The 22,031-nt window shown below is 40.9% G+C and overlaps 1 protein-coding gene across 2 annotated transcripts in view; it reads right to left on the bottom strand.

Moving 5' to 3' along the window:
* Positions 1–466: 466 nt before the first annotated feature.
* The window catches only part of MCMBP (minichromosome maintenance complex binding protein), a 33,178-nt gene continuing 11,613 nt past the window's right edge, over positions 467–22,031 (bottom strand). The window contains exons 8-16 of one of the 2 annotated variants that reach the window (XM_075000533.1): positions 21,788–21,888; positions 17,353–17,528; positions 10,255–10,378; positions 8,546–8,663; positions 7,849–8,014; positions 2,875–3,008; positions 2,004–2,168; positions 1,363–1,451; positions 467–859 (exon numbers count right to left, since the gene is read on the bottom strand). In XM_075000533.1, coding sequence (XP_074856634.1) covers positions 733–859; positions 1,363–1,451; positions 2,004–2,168; positions 2,875–3,008; positions 7,849–8,014; positions 8,546–8,663; positions 10,255–10,378; positions 17,353–17,528; positions 21,788–21,888 — 1,200 coding nt within the window. In that variant the 3' untranslated portion in view covers positions 467–732. Of the gene's footprint in view, positions 860–1,362; positions 1,452–1,765; positions 1,952–2,003; positions 2,169–2,874; positions 3,009–7,848; positions 8,015–8,545; positions 8,664–10,254; positions 10,379–17,352; positions 17,529–21,787; positions 21,889–22,031 lie in introns of both variants that reach the window. The other variant, XR_012646320.1, reaches the window with a different exon arrangement.

Below are 22,031 nucleotides of genomic sequence, written 5' to 3'. Positions count from 1 at the left end.
TAAAAATTTTACTACTTGACCCCCTGAGACTAAAGGATTATAGATTTTTCCAGCTACACCTGAATGTTACACCCTTTATGTTAAGCAGAAGAGATCAATGAATTATGTAGTCTGCATACTTTTTTTTTTTTAAAACAGCATATGCCTGGGCCTAGTTAGCTGTGTAAAAGCTGAAATACAAATATACTCAGTGTCTTCTGAGAGTTCTCAATCTCTTTTTTGAAGGTGTTTTGCACATATTCATAAGATAAGCATGTTAGTTCAGGAAACAACTGGGGGAGTTGCAATCAGGTTTTTTACCTCAGGGTACAGAAAATACTATCACTGCAAGAGCCAAAGGCTGAGAGTGAAAAAGCTAGCAGTTCGTAAGAATCTTATACATGAAAAGCCACATCCTGTTACCAGTATGGTGAAACAGTCAGTCCTTCTGTACAGTTCATCCACTGGCTCTAGGGAGCTTACACAATTTCAGTATTAAACCTTTAATATCAAACAATTTACTCATTGTTGTTAATTCTCAGTTACAAAACAAGCTCCAAAAAGTTTCATAAAATCAGTAAGGTTCAGCATATAGATTAAACCAGTTCAGGCTTCAAGGGTAAGTGTCCATAATTTTTTGGTATAAATTATCTACAAGAAACTGGTAGAAATAATATTCCATTCTTAGTGCTGGTTCCACATAGGATTAGATAAACTTCATTTTCACATAGTCACAAGCAAAGTACGAGGGAATCAAAGTTCATTTCCATTGACACACTTCTGTTGCTGGAGCCTGGCTTTACGTAGTGCTTCCAGTTGTTTGGCTCTTAGCCAACGCTCTCTTGACAGTGTTGTCTGCCCAGCACTGAGAGACAGAAACCTGGATAGGCAAAAGCAGTAGAATGTAAACAGAATTCATATGGCTACCTTCTTTCTCAGGCCAAAGTTTAAGAGCAAATAGCCCTAGTACAGCAAGAAGTTAGAGAACTTGCAAGCAGCTGCCTGTAGTCATCACTTTATTCCAGTGATGAATTAAAAATAGGAAGCATTTAATAGTTTCTTGCAGGCAACAAAGCCTTCCAAAGACTCACTTGAACCTTCCAGTGATATACTAGTAAGTAGGCAAAAGTCTGATATGAGATTGCAGAAGAATACTCTCTCTCTCACTAGCCCCAGAAGAGTTCTGGTTGTACAAGAAGTGGTTAACTAGCCCACCTGTAGGAACTGATTTATTTGTCCCTGCTCTTTGTACCTGTGCTCTTTTCTTCTACACTCACAGTGAAATAGTTTGAAGAGACATGCTAACAATTAAAGTCATACTGGAAGGAGATCATACTCAGCTATTACTGAAAAAGCAGATTCAGTAGTTTTAACGCTGCTCACCTTGCTACAAGCAGAGTTCTGTGAAGGTCATCAGCTGTTATGCTCTCAGAGTCATTCTTGCGCATTTCTACAAAGTCTTCCTCTACTGCCTGAATGAAGACAATATAGTACTGAGTAGCTTAGATTTAGCTTCTTCAAGTGAACTCAACACAATTCAATAGAGAAGCAATTTCAAAAAAAAAAAAAAAAAAAAAAAAGCCACGGTGTCAGGCCTGCATAAAGAATATTCCCCAGGCCTAAGATTAGAAAATTCCTGAAAGACAACTCCAGGCAAGGAGGCTAGGTTCAGCCTTACTTCCAGGGGAAGAATGAATACTGGTGCCTAAAAGGCAATAAAATAATTGCTCTCTGTATTTCAGAAGATGCCTTAGATTCAAAATGAAATGAAAGATTTGACGTTTACCAATTTTATAAACTGTAGTTGTGTCTCTTGCTGAGGTGCTCTGGGCATCAGCAACCTTTGTTAGGGACAGAAGCCCACTCCAACAAAATGCATCCCCCATCACTTGCAGAGAAGTCCAATACCACATTGAGTCAAGTATGCTTATTGATAGTAAAGCTGTACCAACTTCTACAGAATTACTTCTCCCTAATGGAAGACAAAGTTTAAAGCAGGTGATAGTATCTGAAGTTTTCCATACCTTGGTAACTTCATCAGATATGCTGTAATCCAACAGCCGCAGCAGACTTAAATAAACACGGAATTTGTTGAGCATGGATGGGAGCACTGCTGTGAGAAGGCTGTTCATGTACTCCTCCATGTTTGGTGGAATTATCTGGGGCTGTAAAGGGACCTGGCAGTCTGACTGAAAAAACAAGAGTTGCACACATGACCCCTTTCCCCCTTTTTTACAGCTAGCCCATTCCCATATGACAGTGGAAATCAGCATCATCCCCTGTTATCAAGGAAGACAGTATAAAATCAGTTCAATATCAAACATAAGCACTGAACTTCCACCGTGAAATCTCTTGGCTGTTTCAAGCAGGAATTTTGGAGGAATTTTTAAGAGGAAAGGTTAAGTGCATAAAAGAGGGGAGAAGTAGTTGTTCAAACAGCTGGAGCCATCCAAGTAATCCATCATACAGCTACAAAAGCCATTCATTCAGTCTCTTAAGTATGAGCATGAGATGAATCTCTTTCTTCACTATGAACAGGAAAAGGCTGTTATTGCACTGGAATGAGAGTTTGATATGATAAATCAGTGTCCACAACCTTTTTCCATTACCAGAACTAGCCCCCATCCTCTCACTACCACAGCTACAGCATGTTCCCCTAAGAGAGAAACGTTAGGGGTTTTTTTTGTGGCTTTCATTGAATTTCTTTTCCAGGCCATTGTCACTAAATACAGGTATTTGAGGTCCTGGGCTGGAATCTGTGTCAGCACCTGCCCATGCAGCTCAGCACAACAAGATTATCCTTACATGCTTCATTTCTGGAATAGCACACAGTTTTCATTAAGTAGCTATCAATTGTAATTTTCCCCCCCCACACTCAAGAAGATCTTGCCGTACCGGTAGGAGTGATCTGCCCTCTGACGTGATAAGTACATTAATATTGCATGGGAATTCCATCTGGTGGTAACTGAAGTCATAATCCACCTTCTGCCAAGTTATCAGGTTACCCAGAGCCGTCACATTATGTACACCTGGAAAAGCAAGAAAACCACTGCTGACAGCTGGATGCAAACAAGTGCCAGAGTTGAAACTGACTTTTCAGTCAGGGTTTAATTAGCAGTTGGCAGAAACAGACTTGTTCCCTATGGAAACAGCTTTGTTACTTAAACAACCCTGAGGTGCTACACAAAATCAAGAGCCTTTGAAGGATTTCACGCATAAAAGGTGACCCTGGTCTACTGATAGTGTAGTTTATGGGAAAGGTCAGATTATCAACATGTAGACATGTATATGCAAAGGTTACCAGCAGGATTAAGGCTGCGGTTATTAGCTCTAAGCATGAGACTAATGCACCTAATTCACATCCATCCTGAGTTAACTGAGGCTTTATTTCAAAATCTCACCATCATACATTCTGTCTATTTTAGAAATGTGCTTTAAAAGCTCTGACTTTTCAATATCCTTATGGCTATGAATCATGAATGGCCCAACTATGGGTCAGGAGCCCATAATGCTCTTTTTACAGTTAAAGTGCAGTTTTCAGACACCACATCCCCCAGACTTCGAGGTCTCTGCCCTGTGGTGGGGCTAGAAGCTTCTGCCCCAGGAGGCACTGGTTCTTGGAACAATTTTTTATAGTGGGGTTGAGAGCCATTGAACAAAACTGTAAATGTTGAAAACCGCTTCAAGTTGTCGGGGAGGAGGTAATTCCCCCCCTGGCTAGCTCCAGCCCCTATGCCAGCAGGAAGGGGTCTTGGGGCTTCAGCCCCATAGGAGGCTCCTGAAGACTCAAAACTTTAGGAGAAACAGGGCTGAAGCCCTGAGCCCCAAGCAAACCTCAAGCCCCCATGAACCTGAAGCCATTAGCCCTGCCCTCTATAGGCCAGGCACACCCCAGCTCTTGAACTTCTGAAGATGGTTGGTTGTATGTGCCTTAGCGGGTCAGTAAGTTTGGCACATCTCTGCTATAAAATCTAGATACCACAGTCACCATTGGCTCAGCTCTGCAATGCATTGACTTGAAGGGTGCAGGATCAGGGCACTAGAGTTTACACATACAAAGCTCAGAACATAACTGTTCTGTACCAACTTGCCCCTCCTCCCAAATAAACAAGCCAGAGAGCAAATACTGCAGTCCTATCCCAGGACTATGCAAGACCAGGAGTACTTATCCAGCATGCTGGCAATGACACAAAGCTTCTCTTTCTAGCCCAAGTAGAAGTGAGATACTCAACTTTAAAGCTAGCATTTTAATTACAGAAATAATTCAACTGACTGAGGAAGACACCCATTTTTCCTAGCTTCAATGCTGAGGCTCCCCTCTCTGACAAGTTTAAGTGCAATAAGTTCTTTCCAAAATTCATATTCATCAGCCAGGAGAAGCTTTTAGCATTAAAGGAGATGCAGTGTTTTGCTGGAGTGACATTCTGCAGCATCATAGATAACCAGCACTATTTTGGGATCCTGGTGCACATGCACTGGCCCTGAGCGGGTGAGTGAATTTAGCAGATCTTTTCATGATGATCAAGCCACAATTTGTTTACCACCGCTGGCTGGCTAGCTGCAGTAAGCTGTACTCAAAGTAGGCAGTTCTGATGTATTGCTGCTCCTCAACTAAGTGATCAAGTTACTTTTAAAATGCATTAGGAACAGCAGAACAACAAGGTTTTGCCAAATTAAAGAGAGAGAAACAGGCCACAATGTTACTCTATTACAAACCACTCTCTAAAATGAAAAAGTCAATTACAGAAGCCTAGCATGGTTGTTAGCCTAGCATGATGATGTTGTTATCCCTTGGGAAGTTTTCAAAGACCACATGGTTTAGGGGACTGGTGAGGCATGATACAGCTTTTTTATGGTCACTGGTTAGATGTTCACACCTGAAGGTTCATAGTAAACCATAAAGATCCTCAAATACCACGAGTAGTGCAATGTGAAAACACAACTCCAAGGGCTTATGTGAAAATAACTGGTGGTTTGGACCAGATCGTAGAGAACTGAAACCCCAAACACATTACAGCTCACCAGGAATAAACAGGTATGGAGACAACTATTCTTTCCCCTAAAGCGGAATCCTGTTGCATGTCCAAGCCTATTTGTAGATGGGTAACTTCCATTGGGGCTGACCCTATTTCTCCAATGTGGAAAAAGTACCTCACTATACAAAGCTGTCAAACCAGCTTGGCACATGTAAATTAACCTGAAACCAGCTTTAAGACAGATCCTCTATAACACTGATTTTCACTGTGACACACTGGTGGGTGTGAGAACTGCCCAAGTGTGACAAAATGTCACCACAATTTCCTCTTGCTGCTGCAGGGAAAAACTGATGACCTCATACCAGCTGGAGCTCAAGCAGTAAGGCTGCCTGAGTCCCAGCTAACCTAGGGTTGGTCAAACCCTCCCCTGGTGATTCTTTGCAGCACTGCCACAAAGGAAAATGTCGACTGTGCAGGAACCTGTTTGTGTTGGGAGGCAGTTAAAATCCTGTGTCCAAGCCCAAAAGGGCTGGCAGGGAGCCCACCCCCTCCTCCCTGCAGTGAGAAGAGAAGGCAAGAGCCCGTTGGAGCTGGAACATAGTGTAAATGGCATGTCCCACCTACAGTGGGATGGAGGAGAGAGGGGCCTGCTCTCTGGAGCTGCTTCCCCCCTCAACTTGCCCACCTTTTTGTACACCTGGTAAGCCGCTATTTACTTTGCATTTTGCTCTGAATTTCAATTATTAATCAGTTCATTTATTTAATAAAAATAACTTTAAACGTTAGCATGAAATTTGTAAGGCGAAATTCAGACGCCTGAACTGAATGGTGCATGTGGTACAGATCTAGAGTTGAGAAGTTAGAAATAGTTGAGTTGAGCAGATTTTGAAAACGTGGCTATGCTTGCTATCAAAGATGTATTCTGTGTGGATTTGAAACATTAATGCATTTGATCCTTATTTATCTTGTTGCACTACTATGTTGCAAACCTCCCTTGTAAGATTATAACCAGAGTAAATGTAAGTAAATGTGATATTTATGAGCAATCAATTCAGCTGAAAAAAAGCGTGCGTGCTATGGAACTGTCTCATTAAAGTGTGCCATGTTAGTGAAAAGGTTGGGGACCACTGCTTTACCACACTCCCCTCTATTTCTTTGTATGTTACTCTTAAGACCGCAAATCAGTGCTACTTTACTTTTTGGACAAGACAACAAATTGTCTTTTAAAATCCAAGCAGAGAAGAACGTGTCATTGTATAAGAGGTGCATTAGATTGGCCAACTAAAAGGAGGAAGATTAAATTGGAGACAGGAACTGATTACTATCTCTAGTTATCTCAAACTATTGTTAGTTTTGATTATAATCAAACACATTTATTTTAAATATTCTAGTGAGTTTCTTAAAAACCAATCCACAAAAAAAGGTCAAACTGCAGAATGTTGGAATAATGAAATCCAGCTGATAAAAATAAGAGTTCTCCCTAACAATAAAGCCTACTGTATAAAATGACAAATGCTTTGCATGTTTTAGTCCAGCAGTCATTAGCTACTCTTAAAAGGACGGCAAATTGTGCATAATTTCTTTTTGGGACTCTTTCCCTTCTCAGACCCTTAGATCTTAATTACAACAGCACAATATCCATCTAAAAACTAAACTTTGCTACTTCTGTGCAGTTTTGAAGTTGCCTACATTCTGTCTGGCCTTTGGGTCTCAACTGTTCCAGATACACAGATTAACAGGTACGGTACCCTATTGTTAACACTTGTAAAGAAGATGAAAAGGTCTATGTCAGTTATGGACTCACTACAGCATCTGTTAACAGTGGTAGATAAGACCATGCATCAGGACAGTTTTCGATGTGTCAAGCTCCAAGATGGATAAGGTCTGGCTGATTAGGATACTTCTTTTCAAATAATCACCTTTACTGGCTTCCTATTCACCTGTTTTCCAATTTAAAATTGGTCCCCTGGTTTTGTAGACACATTGTTTTGTGTCTCTCCCCTTATCTGACCTGCTGTCCCTACCTGAAGATGGAGCAGGGAGAAAAGTGAATAAGCACTTCAACTGTATGTTCCAGCTACCTGAATGTCTATCCCCTGCCTCATTCCCAGGTATTAAAATCCTTTTCTTCAAAGCTCACCTTAAGTCTTCTCTCTTACCAGAATTTAGGTTATGATATGTTGCTGCATATGGAGTGTTGTAAGCAAGACAGGAAATAATTCTTCCACTCTACTCCGCACTAATTAAGGTCTCAATTGGAATACTGCACCACACTTCAAAAAACATGTGGACAAACTGGAGAAAGTTCAAAGGAGAGCAACAGAAAGGATTAAAGGCTTAGAAAATATGACCTATGAGGAAAGATTTAAAAATTGGGTTTTAGTCTGGAGAAGAGAAGGCTGAAGAGGGACATGATCTGAGTCTTCAAATACATAAGTCTGTGCTAAAGAGGATCTGTCTACGGAGGACAGAACAAACAGCAATGGGCTTAAATTGTACTAAGGGAGATTTAAATTAGAGATTAGAATAAACTTCCTAACTGTTAGGGTTTTTACCTGAAACCTGGCATATATGAATATTGGTTTCATTTAAAATACTAAACACTGGCTGATAGTAAAACAATAATAGGAGAAATAAAATGCAACTGCCTTGTTGAACAGTGATCAGGCACCCACCTCCATATAACAGCAAGACAGTCTGAGACATAAATCGGTTGTGATATCCACAGACAAGGTGGTTCTTCCCACGTAGTTTAACAGTGGGAAACCTCTATTAAAAGGTTTAACCATTACCACAAAACTATAAAAATGTCTTGAAATGTAAAAGTTCAGTTTACTATAATGTATCATATCAAAGCTTTACAAGCAGGACAGGAGTACAACACATTGTCTACCTGTTGTGTCCAGCTGTCCTTGTTGAAGCAGGGTCTCATCTATCACAAGGGAAGTGTTACTGGCCAATTGCAATACTCCACTGACTAAGCGGTTAGCTGTGTAGTCCTTGTGTGGGATAAATCGTGAGTGATTCATATTTTCTATGGTCATCTGCAGACGATAGGACTGCAAGAGTAAGGAAAATTATTGGCTAAGGAGGCAAATTTCCACTCCTCCAACTGCCTCACAGGTAAAAGTATCCTGCTTTAATAGGATCAGAAAGTTTAGAATTCCATATGATATACAAAACCGTAAGGACAATTAAATGGACTACATGGTAGACGTATGTAATCACAAGTCCCAAAGCCTTAAACAGGAACCAGAATTCCAAGGGCAATTTAAGGTTGTTAAAATATATATAGCTAAGTGAACATTAACAACAATGCTCTGCAAGTTACCATCAATATGGTCCCTGTTCAAATTACTGTCTTTGCAGAATACCTTCCAGGGACTGGTGAGAGGGAGAGGAGAGAAATAAAGGCTTTCTGTAGGACGAAAGTCCTGCCTGCATTTCAGTTGTTGGCCTATCCTTTAACCAGGTAGTAAGAATCTGCCTCAAACTGAACTTTGGAATTGTCTGGGAAAAATACAGTAATGTTGCAGCCCAATTCACTGCATGATCTTAAATCCATTAAAGCACATTAAGGCCATTCTTACTGCTGGAACAAGCTGCTGGATAATGCGGTATAGGTGCTCAGTGAAGACGCTATTTCTTGGACAGCCACTCAAGTTGACTGTGAATTTTCCCAGAGGAAGTACATCTCTTCTCGCATAGCTAGACCAAAAAAAAAAAAAAAAAAAAAAATCAGATAAATATCTGATACAAGGACTGCACTCCCACAGTAGGTCCTAAAAGCTTTATACAGGCAAAACACATCCTTAAAAAGCCACAAGTTTTGTGTGAAAGCCCCACCGCTATCTTTTTTCTTACTAGAACACATGGGATGCTACTGCTAAATAGATGATGGCTTGCACATGTAAAAATTAATCTCACCTCAAGTTATCTAGGATCTTTAACACAATATGAATGACACAACCATAAGAGATTTAGAAGAGATTGGGACTAATGATGACTTATGTACAACCTCTCATTGCCAGGCAGGAAGGGGATAAGGAGCTTACAAAGGAATGCTGCTTAGTGATGGAGCAAATGTAGGATTCTGGCTGTTGAGAGGAATGACTAGTGCCAGGGACTTGGAAAGACTGTTAAAGTTTCCAGAGGAAAGGGAAGGGTTTTTGGTTATGTTGCTTCATACTTGTTAAGGACTGTGCGCGCCCAGGAAGAAGAACTGTATGTGACCTAGGTGGTGGATTGTTTCTGCAATTCAGAAGGCACTGCAGGCTGGAAAACTGAGGTTGAATTTTCCCTTGTCTAAAAAACGCCCCAAAGGGGCGGAATGGTAAAGGCTCAATCTGACAGCGAAAACAGATTTACAGTCAGACCACAAAATGTTCTACTAACATAAGCCTACTCTGTACTACCACGAAGTTTACTGGAGCTACTATATATTCAAGTTTTCCACATGCTGGGTACTAGGGTGAAATGCCCTATCTCCAAATAAGCTATTTGAAAAGCGGCCATATCGCTGGCTAAGTACGATATCCCCAACATTGTGCAATGTTCTGTGTAACATACAATCCCTAGCTAAGGGGATACCCACGCTGAGCAGGGCAAGACTCCCTATTTTTGCAGACAATATTCACAACAGGATGGAAGTGAGGGTAGGAATATGGCATGCCATTCTTCAAGTAAATTAACTGTATTAGTTTATGATTTGACTTATTTTGCTAACTTAAAATGCTCGTAAGTAGAGACTTGCCCATGTTGAGATCAAAGTGCTATATCAATCTGAATTTTACTGCTCTAATATAAAAAATCGTAACCCCCCTTTTTTTGGTCAATGTACAAGTAGTGGCTGGGTGTGGCCCACAAAACACAGAGCTGCACAGGCTGAGAACTATAGCTCTAAACTATTAATGGAAACGTAGCAATAGCATATCCTGCTCACACACAGAGAAGAGATTAGATAGGAAACATGACATCCTCACTGGTTCAATACGTAACACTTGAGAATTTTAGTCTGATCCAGGGAAGAATTTAAAAAAAGGGCAGAAAACAAAAATAGGAGGTATTCTGTCAACTCTTGCTAGCAGGGTATTAAGCTTTGAAGTTAGCTTTGTTTTAAAATCTATTTGAACTGAGGACAATCTCTGCACTTGCGCCTAATACACAACAGGGGTCCACAGTTGGAGCCCTACCTACAGCATCTCTACTGTAAAATTATTCATAGACTGGCAAAAAATAAACTGGTTATATTTTTAAACCAAACATATTAAGTGTTCTCAGCAGGCATCTACGTACTTACACTGTGGAGATGAGATGCAATATAAGGTACTCAGCAGCCAGGTTGTCTCCTAAGAGCGCATGAGTGAGGAATCCAAGCAGCTCTGCTCTAACAGGTGAAAGTTCCATCATAAAACTAGAAACAACTGACAAGAAAGCAGAAGAGGAGAGTCAGAAATGCTTTGCATCTGTTCCCCCTCTTCTCCAACACTGTGTCTAGATTGTTGGGACCTGTTGACAAAAGATACGTAAATTGTGCACCATATTTGCATATCTCTTGCAGACAGTTCTGTCGGGAGAGGCTTTCCCGACATTTAGCCCATTCATGTGGGGCCAAATGTTGGGCAAACTCCTTCTGCTCGGACATCCCTTCTTCCTCATGGAACAAGGAAGACAGGGATGTTGGCAGAATGCTCCCGACATGGCAGACTTCTGCTGAGAGACCGCTGGTCTCCTGTCAGAAGCCTGCGGTTTAGACATAGCCCAAAGGAGGCTTAGCTTTTGTTGCAATATCACACAGACTGAATGGTGCATGAAAAAAAAAACAAAAACAAAACAGCACTCCACTGTGAGAGTGAGGTTTCCTCATTTACCTAGACTGCGCCTACCTTTTTAGATTCAGGACATTGCTCCTTGCTCTGCAGACCTGAAACACAATGCCCTCTATTGAAAGTTACAGTGCATGTAATTGGTGTGACCTCACCCAAATGGGGGGTAAGCAAGAAGACAATAGTAGAGTAATTGAGACTAGCTATAAACAGAATTTACAAGTTTGGCCAAAAAGTTCCAAAACAAGTGGGTCCCGTTTGAGTCTTGGTCTCAATTTTTGTCATATCAATAAAACAACAGATCATTAATGTGTACCTTTCCTTGCCACAGAAATAGACACATCAGATCTATGTTGAACTAGACAGTTGTCTCACTGTACACATTTCCAGGGCACAGCTGAGTTACAAGTACTCTTCCATCACAATGAGGTATAAAGCTCACATACCACAGAAATTAGGCACCTGTTTACTAAAAATCAAGCTTCAAGGGATTATTCCTAATGCACGCACAAAGCCTAGTTTGCAACTCTTTTCCTTGAAGGCTTCTCAAAAGGTGTCTTGAATGATGCAGCAAGACTGTCAGTTTAATGTCCATCAATCATAAATTCTACAGCTAAGGGCCTTCTGTTGAGAATGTCCTCCTCATGTAAGTGTGAATCTGAGCACAAATTAATATTTGTCACAGAAAAGTTACATACAGCCTCCCAAATTAATGATTAGGTTTAAAACAATGTGTGTAGTGAAAAAAAACCACACCGCACCATTGCCTGAAGCACTTACAATCTAAGCAAGACAGACTCAGACAGGATATACTGGAGATCTCAGAAAAAAATGGGAGATAGAGAGGCACATTTCATATGGAGTCACAACACAGCAGAGCTCAATTTCACTCTCAACTCATTATATGTACACTCTGAGTTTCCTGGACTTGCTGCTTTTCAAATGGCTGTTCCCTCTGTCTCTCTGTTTATTCCTCTCATAAATGTTACATTTATTGGTAAATGATGTAGTTTCATTTAGACTGTTTCTGCATTACATTCCCCCAATTTTTGATATTGCTGGAGTATTTGATCACATGCTTTTCTCTAGACAATTTGTACTAAACAGATACTACCCTTTCAACAGTGCGGATTTTTTTAAAGCATTCCTATATGTCAACCAAAAAAAAAAAAAAAATCTAATTTTCCATAATACTACTTTTTTTTTTTTTTTGGGGGGGGGGGGGGGGGAGAGGGGAGAAGAAGAATCTCTCCGCTAAGACAAAAATGACGTGCTTCTGTTTCTACAACTTTGGTAGGCATAAAGTAACTGAGTTTGCAATCGAAACACTGCAACAAAACCTCGTTTGTCTAGAAAAATCAGTTTCCAGTGGAATTTCTAAGAAGCCTAAAATTGGAGCTAAATTTCACTGGACAGTGACAAAACATGAGTATATAATACTGAGGTTGTATAGTACTCCATGTGGATGGTCTCCCTCTGTTTACTGAAATCCCTAATACTTGGCTGGCATGCATCTCGTTTCTTTAAGTTTGTGACATTATTGCAGTGATCTCCAAACATTTCACCTCATCTACACATACCGTGCCCCTCCAACTATGCCCCACCTTCATCCAAGTTGGGATGTGCGGATGCAGACAGGCATAAGGGGGCTGATGCTGGCAATCCTTACATGACCCCATAGGGGTTGGTCCAGGCACCAGGAGTCCCCCCTCCCCCAAAACAGTTCTCCGAGTGGGCCCCAAAGTTTGTGCACCTCTTCACTACTGCTACTCCGTTCCCTTATTAAGTATCTCTAGCACAGTGGTTCCCATCCTTTTCAGACGAAGGAAGTGGGTTTTACCACGAAAGCTCATGACTTATACCGTGGTGTCCAATATGCTCCCCGTTCACCAAATGTGGTGAAATGAGGGTGGCAAACTGCAGCTCAGGAGAGTAGCATACATGGGGTGCAACTCTGACTGCTCTGCATACATGCCCCACCACGCTGACCCTGCTGTAGTTTCTCTAGTGCAGTGCCTTCAGCACCAGCTGTGAGCCACATGACTCCTTCAGCCCTGGTGCGGCTCCTGCTGCCCCAGAGCCTGCAGCCTGGCCCAGCATGGCACCTGTAATGCCCACAGCCCTGGATCTAGTGGAAGCAACTTAAGTGAGTTGAGTGGAATATGGGGGGGGGGAGGGGGAGGAGTGGCGGCATGGTGTGGGCTGAGGTGCCTGGCTCTGGTGGTGGGGGGCCCTGTGGGGAATGTGAAAGGATGATAGCCAAAAGTGTGGCCGTCCTTGATTTACTCCTCTGACCTAATACATTTGTTTGTCTCTCTCAGGTGCCACAAGACTGTTATCTGTGAAGCTACAGAAAAACATGGCTACCGCTTTCAGATGATTTACATTGGTATTGTCCTCGAAGCAAGTGTAACAGTCCCAGGGCTTGCCAAAAGATGTAACTAAAAGGTCCAGTTAACAACTGCGTAATAGGCATTGGAGTGGTATTATGTTCTTTGCTGTCTCAGTCTCCAAAAGTTTGCATCTGGTTCCGCTGGGAATTTTAAACTGCGTTACAAACATTACACCTCACAATCTCATTATTGAAGATAAATTGGTCCCATTTTCTTTTCCAGAGAGGTAAACTGAGGCACTTAAAAGGAACTTCAAGCAAGGAACACTTTTTTAAAAAAAATTCCTAAGCGCATCAAGAGTAGAAAAACAGTAACAATGCATTATTAACTCTCACAATATTTTGTTGTCGTGCACTAGCTCTAATCGTTACATTTCATTTCCAGAGCAGTGCTGACAGTGATGAAACTAAAACAAAAGAATTGAAAAAACAATGGTAACTTCTGTTGCCATTCAAAACACAGGGAAAAATCTATTTTACTCCATTTGCTACAAAGCAGGCAAACATTTTATTTTGAAGATCCCAAAGCAGGGACAGACAATTATTTTTGATGCAGGGCCACTCCAAGATTTTGGAAAGAGGTCAAGGGCTGCATTTTTTTATGGAGGATGTGCAGGCTCCAGGATGGAGGTTGGGAGCAGAAGGGAGCTCGGGGTATGCGACGGGGATGCAAGAGGGGGTGCATGGTGCCTGAGAGCGAGTTTTGGTGAAGGAGGGGGTTGGGCTCGGGGGCAAGGGATTTGGGTGCAAGAGAGGATTCTGGCATGCGGCGGGAGGGCTGTAGGAGAGGGTGCAAGGTCTGGGAGGGAGTTATGAGCTGAGGGCTGTCTGTTTTACATGCCGTTCTGCGCTCTGCGGGCTTCACGTGTTGCCCCCACCCTCAGCACAATCTCTCTGTTCCAGCCAATGCAAGCTGAGAGATTGTGCTGGAGGCAAGAGCAACGCATGAAGCTTCCCCACACAGCACGCAGCACAGAGGCACATGGAGTAGCTCCATGCCTGAGGGTCCCAATGGGGCAGGCTCTGGGCTGGAGTCAAAGGCTTGGATCTTGCTCTTCCCTCCTAAAGTAGGTTACACATATAGATACTGCATGAAGTTCCACCTGACACTGTCACCCTCTGCTATATGTATCCAATTACAACAGACTAATTTTGAATTACAGGGTATTACTGCATAACAATCCATGTTTGGTTGCTATTTTCCATTTGAAGTATTTAACGATACTGCCCTCCTTGATGTCTCACAAGTTTTATGAAAAAAGTAGCAGCATTTGCACGCCTAGGTTTATTACGTTTACCAATATGGAACAAGTTCGTTTCAACAAATGCAGAATCAAATATTGGGGAATACTCCATTGATTATTTCTCTCCCTTTGTTTTTTCAATCCACAATCCTCTCAATGTGGAGGCCACAGCGATGTTTTAAAATGTTAACAAAAACCCCCAATATGCTGATTTCCTTGGAGTCACGATTGCAGGACTCCCTGCGGCTGTGGCTCCAAGGCACTCACAACTATTCTGACTGATCCAGCATAGGGGACTCAAAGGCTTCCAGAATCCCAGGCCAGATGGTTTCCCTGAGCTCCCCAACACAGGGCAGATGGTCCTCCAGACCAACATGGGTGCTCTTAGGGCTTCCAGGCTCCATGCCACAGAGTCAAGACCCTGGGTACCTCAAGACTCTCAGGATCCTGGACCAGCTGGCTCTCCAACTCTCTTGTTTTTGTGTTAATTCATGAGTCTGCTTACATCCATATATTTTTTAAAACTCCATTAGAGCATCTCATAAAACAAAATATATTTGCCACTTGTGGCAAAATGGCAAGCTATTTCTGTAGCTTTCCCTTATGTTAACAGGGCTGGGGGGAAAAAAACAGACAAATCTCAAGCACTTCACAAAATTAGTAAATGAATCTACCAGCAGCATAGAATTGTAGCTCTTACAGGGTCTGCTCCATGTGTGTTCTGTTTATGTTTGGATTCCACTCTGTATGTATTTAATTTATTCTTTGGACCCTGCCATCTGTGAGCTTCCACAGCTCTTCAAATTGCTATCAAGTGGAGTTCTATATTGGTGCGGAACTAGCCACTCCACACTGGACAGGGAAAGACAGAAGGAAACGGTGAGAGAGGCATCATATATCAACAGGCGCTGAGCCCACAGTTGATGATGATGGAATTCTATATGGATGCACATGACATCTTAAAACACACAGGAACCCATACAAAGCTATAAGTTTTGAAGCCACACATCTAATGCGACTTCCAATTAAAAATGAAAGGTGTCCAAGACTATGATTAGCAGATTATACTGTGAGTCAGCAGTTACTCACTGAACAAACTGAGTCATATCTCTATGCTGCCGCTACATTAAGGTATTTAATTTGGTAAATGTGACTTGCAGAATTATGTATTTTTAATTCCAGCTTAGTTCACAAGTTGAGTGCCACTACCCCAATATCGTCAAAGAAAGCCCTCCTCCAATCACTGCCACAGACTCTTGGGAGAGAATATTATGAAAATAAGGTCGGGAGCTATATTCTGTCAAACGAAAACGAAAATGTTTTAAGTCAAAGGATGAGTAAATTTCACTCCACGCTGTTCTTTGCTTTAACCCTCAAACTGTTTCAGATAGAGTAAACCCTAGCTGTAATGGACTAATGTGGGTGAAGGCTGTCCGCTACACGTGAGGGTTTACTGTCTACCCACACCTGTCAGACTCCCTCAGCCCCAGGTTCCCACCCATCCCCAATGAAAGAGTAAAACTCTGCCACTCACCAGAGCCACAGCAGATGGAGGAGCTGCTAAATCCGCTATGCATGGCTGGAGCTGCCTCGCCACGCAGGGCACCACTGCATGGCCTGAAGTAGCTGCCGCCACATATGCACAGTAGCTCTGGTGGAAGAGGAGGTGGCTCCTCCAGACTGCACCAGCTGTAAGTCTTAACTTTCTTGGGGGGTGTGGGAGGGGGGAAGGGGATGATTTTACGGACCTCAGCAGACAACGGGGGGTGGGGAAGAGATGTCCGTTGTCCCTGAAGTCTGCTAAATCAAGGTCCGTAAAATCTAGGGTTTACTGTATAACGTTTGATTTTCAATGATGTTTAATAATGTTAAAAGTCACATTTATATAAATAAGTAACTTATTTTGCATGTTTATTCATGGCAAGTCATGATTTTTAATGATAAAAAGTTGTCTATGTAGAAGAAAAGGTGGTTCATAAAACTAGGCCTAAAAATTAGCTGTGACTACAAATGGCAGGTTACTCTCAAATATTATATTGGGAAATAAATAATTTAACTATGAATGATGTTCAAGAAGCTGCCCTCCATCTCAGATGGATGCAATGCAGCAGCTGCCAAAAAAGGATTTTTTAAAATTAAAGCAGGACCAGGAGCAGGAATTAAAAAATCTGCTCATCAATTTGCTGAATAATTGTTTACTTGCAGATATTATGATTTGCTCAACATCCTCTTGAAAACCCTTTCAAATTTTTAATTGAATGTTGTAGTACACATTTGGTTCCAAAACCCACAGCCTTCCATATGTTTAATATGAATGTCTATATAGGACTCAACTGTATTTTATGAGCTGCGGAAGTTGACAAAAACCAAGGAACCTTTATAAAGGGATAGGAAAAACACTAATGAGAGAAATAAAGCAGCATGTGCCAGTTTGTGGTGCATGTTTAAGAACAATCAAATGGGCAAGTAGCTGCATACATTTATTTTTAAAGTTAGCTGCCTTTAAAAAGCACCCTGATAACCCAGTCATTCATTACATATTTTATATCCACAAGGTAAATCTACATACTCCAGATTTTCTTGCAGGGCCAAACCTTAAGTTTATAAAAATTAAGCGACTGCTCATTTGAAAATGAATAACTGTTGTAATCTGTATAATAGTAAGTTGCATTTTCAAACTTACAGAACGAAGCTTCTGATTGTGACTAGTTCACATGTTAACTCTTCCCAAAATACATACTATCATCACCAAATTCTGTGGTAACTCAGTATAAAGTAATGCAACTGACCCATCTCTTCCAAATCTGCTGTAAACAGACTATACCATTGCTGCATTTTCTTGACAACAGTTACTGTATACAGTACAAGAGTCCAGTGGAGTCCAGAAAGAACTAATCTGTGATAATTCAAGGTTTCATTCAAGTTCAGATACTTACAGCTTTTACTCTCTTCTTCATTAAGGCAAGCAGGCAATAATGGATTTATGTGCTGTAATTTCTGTGCCAAAATCACGTGGATTCTGGGGACTAATGAGGCAGGAGGACTATGAACTCTCTGTTCTTCTACTGTGTCCATACACTCCATAGGATCAAATGGTGATGATGAGTTCTCCCTAGTAAATATCACAATTAAATTGAGCTTAAAGACATTCAGTGCAAATTCCTCTAATGCTGTCAATATGAACTTGGAATCTATGCCAATAATGTTACACAAGCACAAGTGACATTCATTCCATGTTTCAGTCTACTGTGGTATACATTCAAACGACTAAGTTACTGTACATTTTAATTATATAAGCTTAGTTGAAAGTTCTTATTTACTTATAAAAACAGAGAGAAAGCCATGCTAGTCTATGTGTTATCAAAACAAAAAAAGCAGTCGAGTATCACTTTAAAGACTAAAAATAATTTATTAGGTGGTGAGCTTTTGTGGGACAGACCCACTTCTTCAGACCATAGCCATACCAGAACAGACTCAATATTTAAGGCACAGAGAACCAAAAAAAGTAATCAAGATTGACGAATCAGAAAAAAAAATTATCAACCTTGATTCTTTTTTTCTGATTCGTCAACCTTCATTACTTTTTTTGGTTCTCTGTGCCTTAAATATTGAGCCTGTTCTGGTATGGCTATGGTCTGAAGAAGTGGGTCTGTCCCACGAAAGCTCACCATCTAATAAATTATTTTCTTAGTCTTTAAAGTGCTATTTGACGCATTTTTTTTTAGTTATAAAAAACAAAATACCAAATACATGAAAATCTTATATACTGACAACACAAAACTACTAAACTAGATTTATACAACGTGCTGTCTTCTGTATTTCTGAAAATACTTGGAGTATATAGATTTTAATTTTGTAAATGAAGCAAATCCTTAAGTCATTCCACCATTCAAATGAAAGCTGTTAGACTTTACTTGATAAAATTTCTGTATGCTAAACAGAAACCTGTTATAATGAAGAATATCTATCTTGTTCATCAAGGAAAGTTTACAGTGTTCTAAAAGCCTACCAGGTTGTCAATCTTGGACACTTAAATTTTCTACATAGCCACAGAACAGGTAATGCAGATGGAGTCAAAAATTCTCATCAGCATGTCCCAGCCTAACTATGAGAAACCATTCAATGAACTGAGAGAACAATTCAGACCTTGTGACTATATAATTCCGCCTGAGGTGTTCCAAAAGTAGTACCCATTTATTTTAGTCCTTATTTTAATGCAAACACTGGACCGAAGAGACAGACATCAGATAGCAACAAAATTCAGTCACTATTGTCTTGGAATGGATTTGCATCAGAGACAAGTAAAGTGCTCCACTAATCTTTAGTACACTACCAAATTCACAGTCCATTTTGATAAATTTCATGGCCATGAAAACTGGTGGCTTTAAAACTGGTCAATTTCATATTGCTGGTAGTGCCCCAGCTAGGGCCTGCCTGGGGAGGGACTGGACTTCTTCCACCCTGAACTCTTTTCTCTTCCCTCTAAAGGGCTTGAGAAGGACAGGGAGGAAAAAAAATTAGAGCCACCTCCAGGTATATCCCCCAGGTGAAGAAGATCCCTGGCTGTTCTGCCTTCAGCAGGAAAAAATGGGAGAGCCTAGGGATCAGTCAGCATCTACATGGGAGAAGCTCCCCAAGTCCCTAGCAATCCCCTGCACCCCACATAAACAAACAAGAAAACCCCATCTTGTTGCAAAGTGTTCTCACCCACATACAACACTACTCGAGGTTCAGCCCAGCAATTCCTTCCTTCATCTCAACACCTCCCTTACCTCTGACTTCCCTAAGCTTGGGGCTGCTACTGAGAGATGCACAAATGCATTTTTACTCATAATTCTGTATTGAAAAGCCTAGTACAGAACTGATTCATCAAAAAACATTTTCCTGGATCATATTTGCTGTCAATATCAGATACATTTGATAAGTTATTCTGAAATAAACTGCCAGCATAATAGAAAGGGGCATAATTGCTGCTTTGACAGATAAAATATGTAGAATTTTGCAGAATTTAAAATACTATGCACACAATATTAAAGTTCATGGTGCAGAATTCTCCCAAGAGTAATTTCTCTTCAAAAGTGGCTAATATGGTAGAAGTTGGAGAAAGGAGCAAAGACAATGACAATCATCAAACATGCCTTTTGGGGCCGTTTCCTCCCAAATATCACCAATTACATGATGTTACCAGAATTTCTATGCTTCTATTTAAAAAAAATTCACACACACACACACACACACACACACACACACCTTATTTTATATAAGTTTAGACACTGTCTAAATAGCTGTCCTGATCGTTTTTTTAGATTTTAGTAACCTCTTCATTTGTCTACCTAATCTATAGCAGTGAAATGTACAGATTAATGGCACACTGCATTAAAAAAATAATCCTCTATCATTTTAAAATCTGTTGTCCTAATTTAACTGGAGGTTCCCTTGTTCTTGTATTTTCAGAGTAAATAAGAATGTGTGACAACTTCTTCACACCATTCAATATTCTGTATACTTCTATTATGATCCTATTTATGTCCTCTTTAAGGTAAACTGTCTATTTCATATTGTTATCTCTCTATGTAATCCATCGTTTGAATTGCTTGTCTAAAGGACCCATCTCAGTTTTGGCTGTACTTTTATACATATTCTAGAAATTTTAACATTTTTTCAACAAATTTACTTTGTCTTGAAACAAGTTTCTCCAGAATTATTTCTCAAGAATTATCCAGCACTTAAAAAGAAAAAAAGGTTAAATTGCGATCCTTTGTTGGAGAAATTAATTGTAATATTTCACTAACCCTCTGAACACTTTGAAATTCCTTCAAATCTTAGGTGAATACTATCTTGACCTGTCTTCTTTATAACAACATTTTTCTAGCAGTAACACTAACTCAGTTTGACAGAATCTCATCTGCATTACCTGAGAACTACAGATACTTCCCCATTATCTTCTGTGATGAAGACTGATGCAAAGAAATAATTTAGCTTCTCTGAAATATTTGTATCCTCAGTTCTTCCCCTTTTGTACTGCTTCTCTTGAAAGCGTATTGAATATTTAATAAAATATTTAAAAGCAGGAAATTTCTTAATTGTTTTAAATTATTTTAGTCTTCTGACTATCCATCTTAATGTTATCCACCAGGATTATGCTATCACCACAAACATACAAATGTTCCAATATGAAAAAAAAAGAAATCGTTAACCATGACTCCTCTTCCTGGCAGAAGAAAACAGATTAGTTTAAGAAGAGTGTTTCCCAAGTCACGTTCCATGGAACATGGGGGTTCTGTGAGAAAATGATCAGTGGTCAAGAACCTGCAGTTCTGGTGCTGCATGTGGCTGGCTCTAAGGAGTTATTTGCGGCTCTGGACACTGCTGCCACCGACTCCTCTGTGGCTCCCCGCCTGCTGAAACAGCAGAACTAAACTTAATTAGTTTAACGGCCAGCAGGGCAGAGGGAAGGATCCAGTCATTAAACCAACTGAATTTAGTTCCATTATTTCAGCTGCAGCAGGGCTTGGAACCACAGAACGCCCCTCACTAGCAAAGCAGTTGGTGCACGTGCAATGGGGGAGGGGCAAGTGAAGACGATAGCTATCCAAAAGGGTAACCATTTGGGTCCTGTGGTTCCTGCGTCATCCTCGCCTTTCACTGGCTGCAAGACCGGTCTCTCGCATTGCCATAGGGCAGCCAATGAAATTGTGCCCTCGTGACCAGAGTTGGAGGAGCACCGATGGCTAAGGTAGGTTTGTATGCCATGTTGGGGAAGGTAAAGGGACGAGCTAACTCCGGTGGAGTTTGTTCAAGCAGGGTTAGGCTGGAGGCCTCTTTGGGTGAATGGGTTAGTCCTGGGGGCCAGTATGGGGCTGAGCGGGTTAATCCTGGGGATTGGGGAGGGCAGGGGGCATGTTTGGGGCTGAGAAGGGTTAAGCTATATATGAGACTATTATGAAGGGTTCCGCAAAATTCTGTTGAGTGTAGAAGGGTTCCATGGCCAAATAAAATTGGGAAACACTGGTTTAGAGATGAGAGCACTAAATGAACTCTTATGCAATGAGGAGCCTTTCACCATAGATTCAATAGATGTGAAAAATGAACAAACACTCCATGGTTTTGATGCACACTGAAACTGTTCAGGAAACATGTGAAGCCATGGCTTATGTAGTACTTGTATGGTGGACAGGGACTTCAATTTTCAGCACTGTCAATTCACAATCTCACAAGCATTACATTCAGTTTAGGTAAAAATCATGCTTAGAATAATTCTCAGACACATGCTTATACACTTTTATAATTTGTAGGCTGCAACAATTCAAGGGCACTTTGCTTTTTAACTTCATAAATCCCTGAAGATCACAATCAGAGCCTAAGTCTCACCTTTCTTCATTGTTTATTATGCTGAGTGCTGGATCCACAGACAAAATGCCATATACCTCAAGAGTATCGTTGACTTTGAAACTATCCCATCTCTCATAGACCTGCCACAGGGACAGAATGATAAAACAAAGATGCAGACAGAACAGAATGATGTACTGCAAGAACAAAGACAGCATGAACTGTCTGTCATCAGACAAGAGTAGACATCTCAGTAAACAATAGATTAAAGAGATTCTAGGTGGTG

This window comes from Carettochelys insculpta, chromosome 7 (assembly GCF_033958435.1).
Source record: "Carettochelys insculpta isolate YL-2023 chromosome 7, ASM3395843v1, whole genome shotgun sequence".
Classification (NCBI taxonomy): domain Eukaryota; kingdom Metazoa; phylum Chordata; order Testudines; family Carettochelyidae; genus Carettochelys; species Carettochelys insculpta.
Note: the sequence above shows the minus strand (reverse complement) of the source record. Positions and strands in the feature narration are given on the sequence as shown.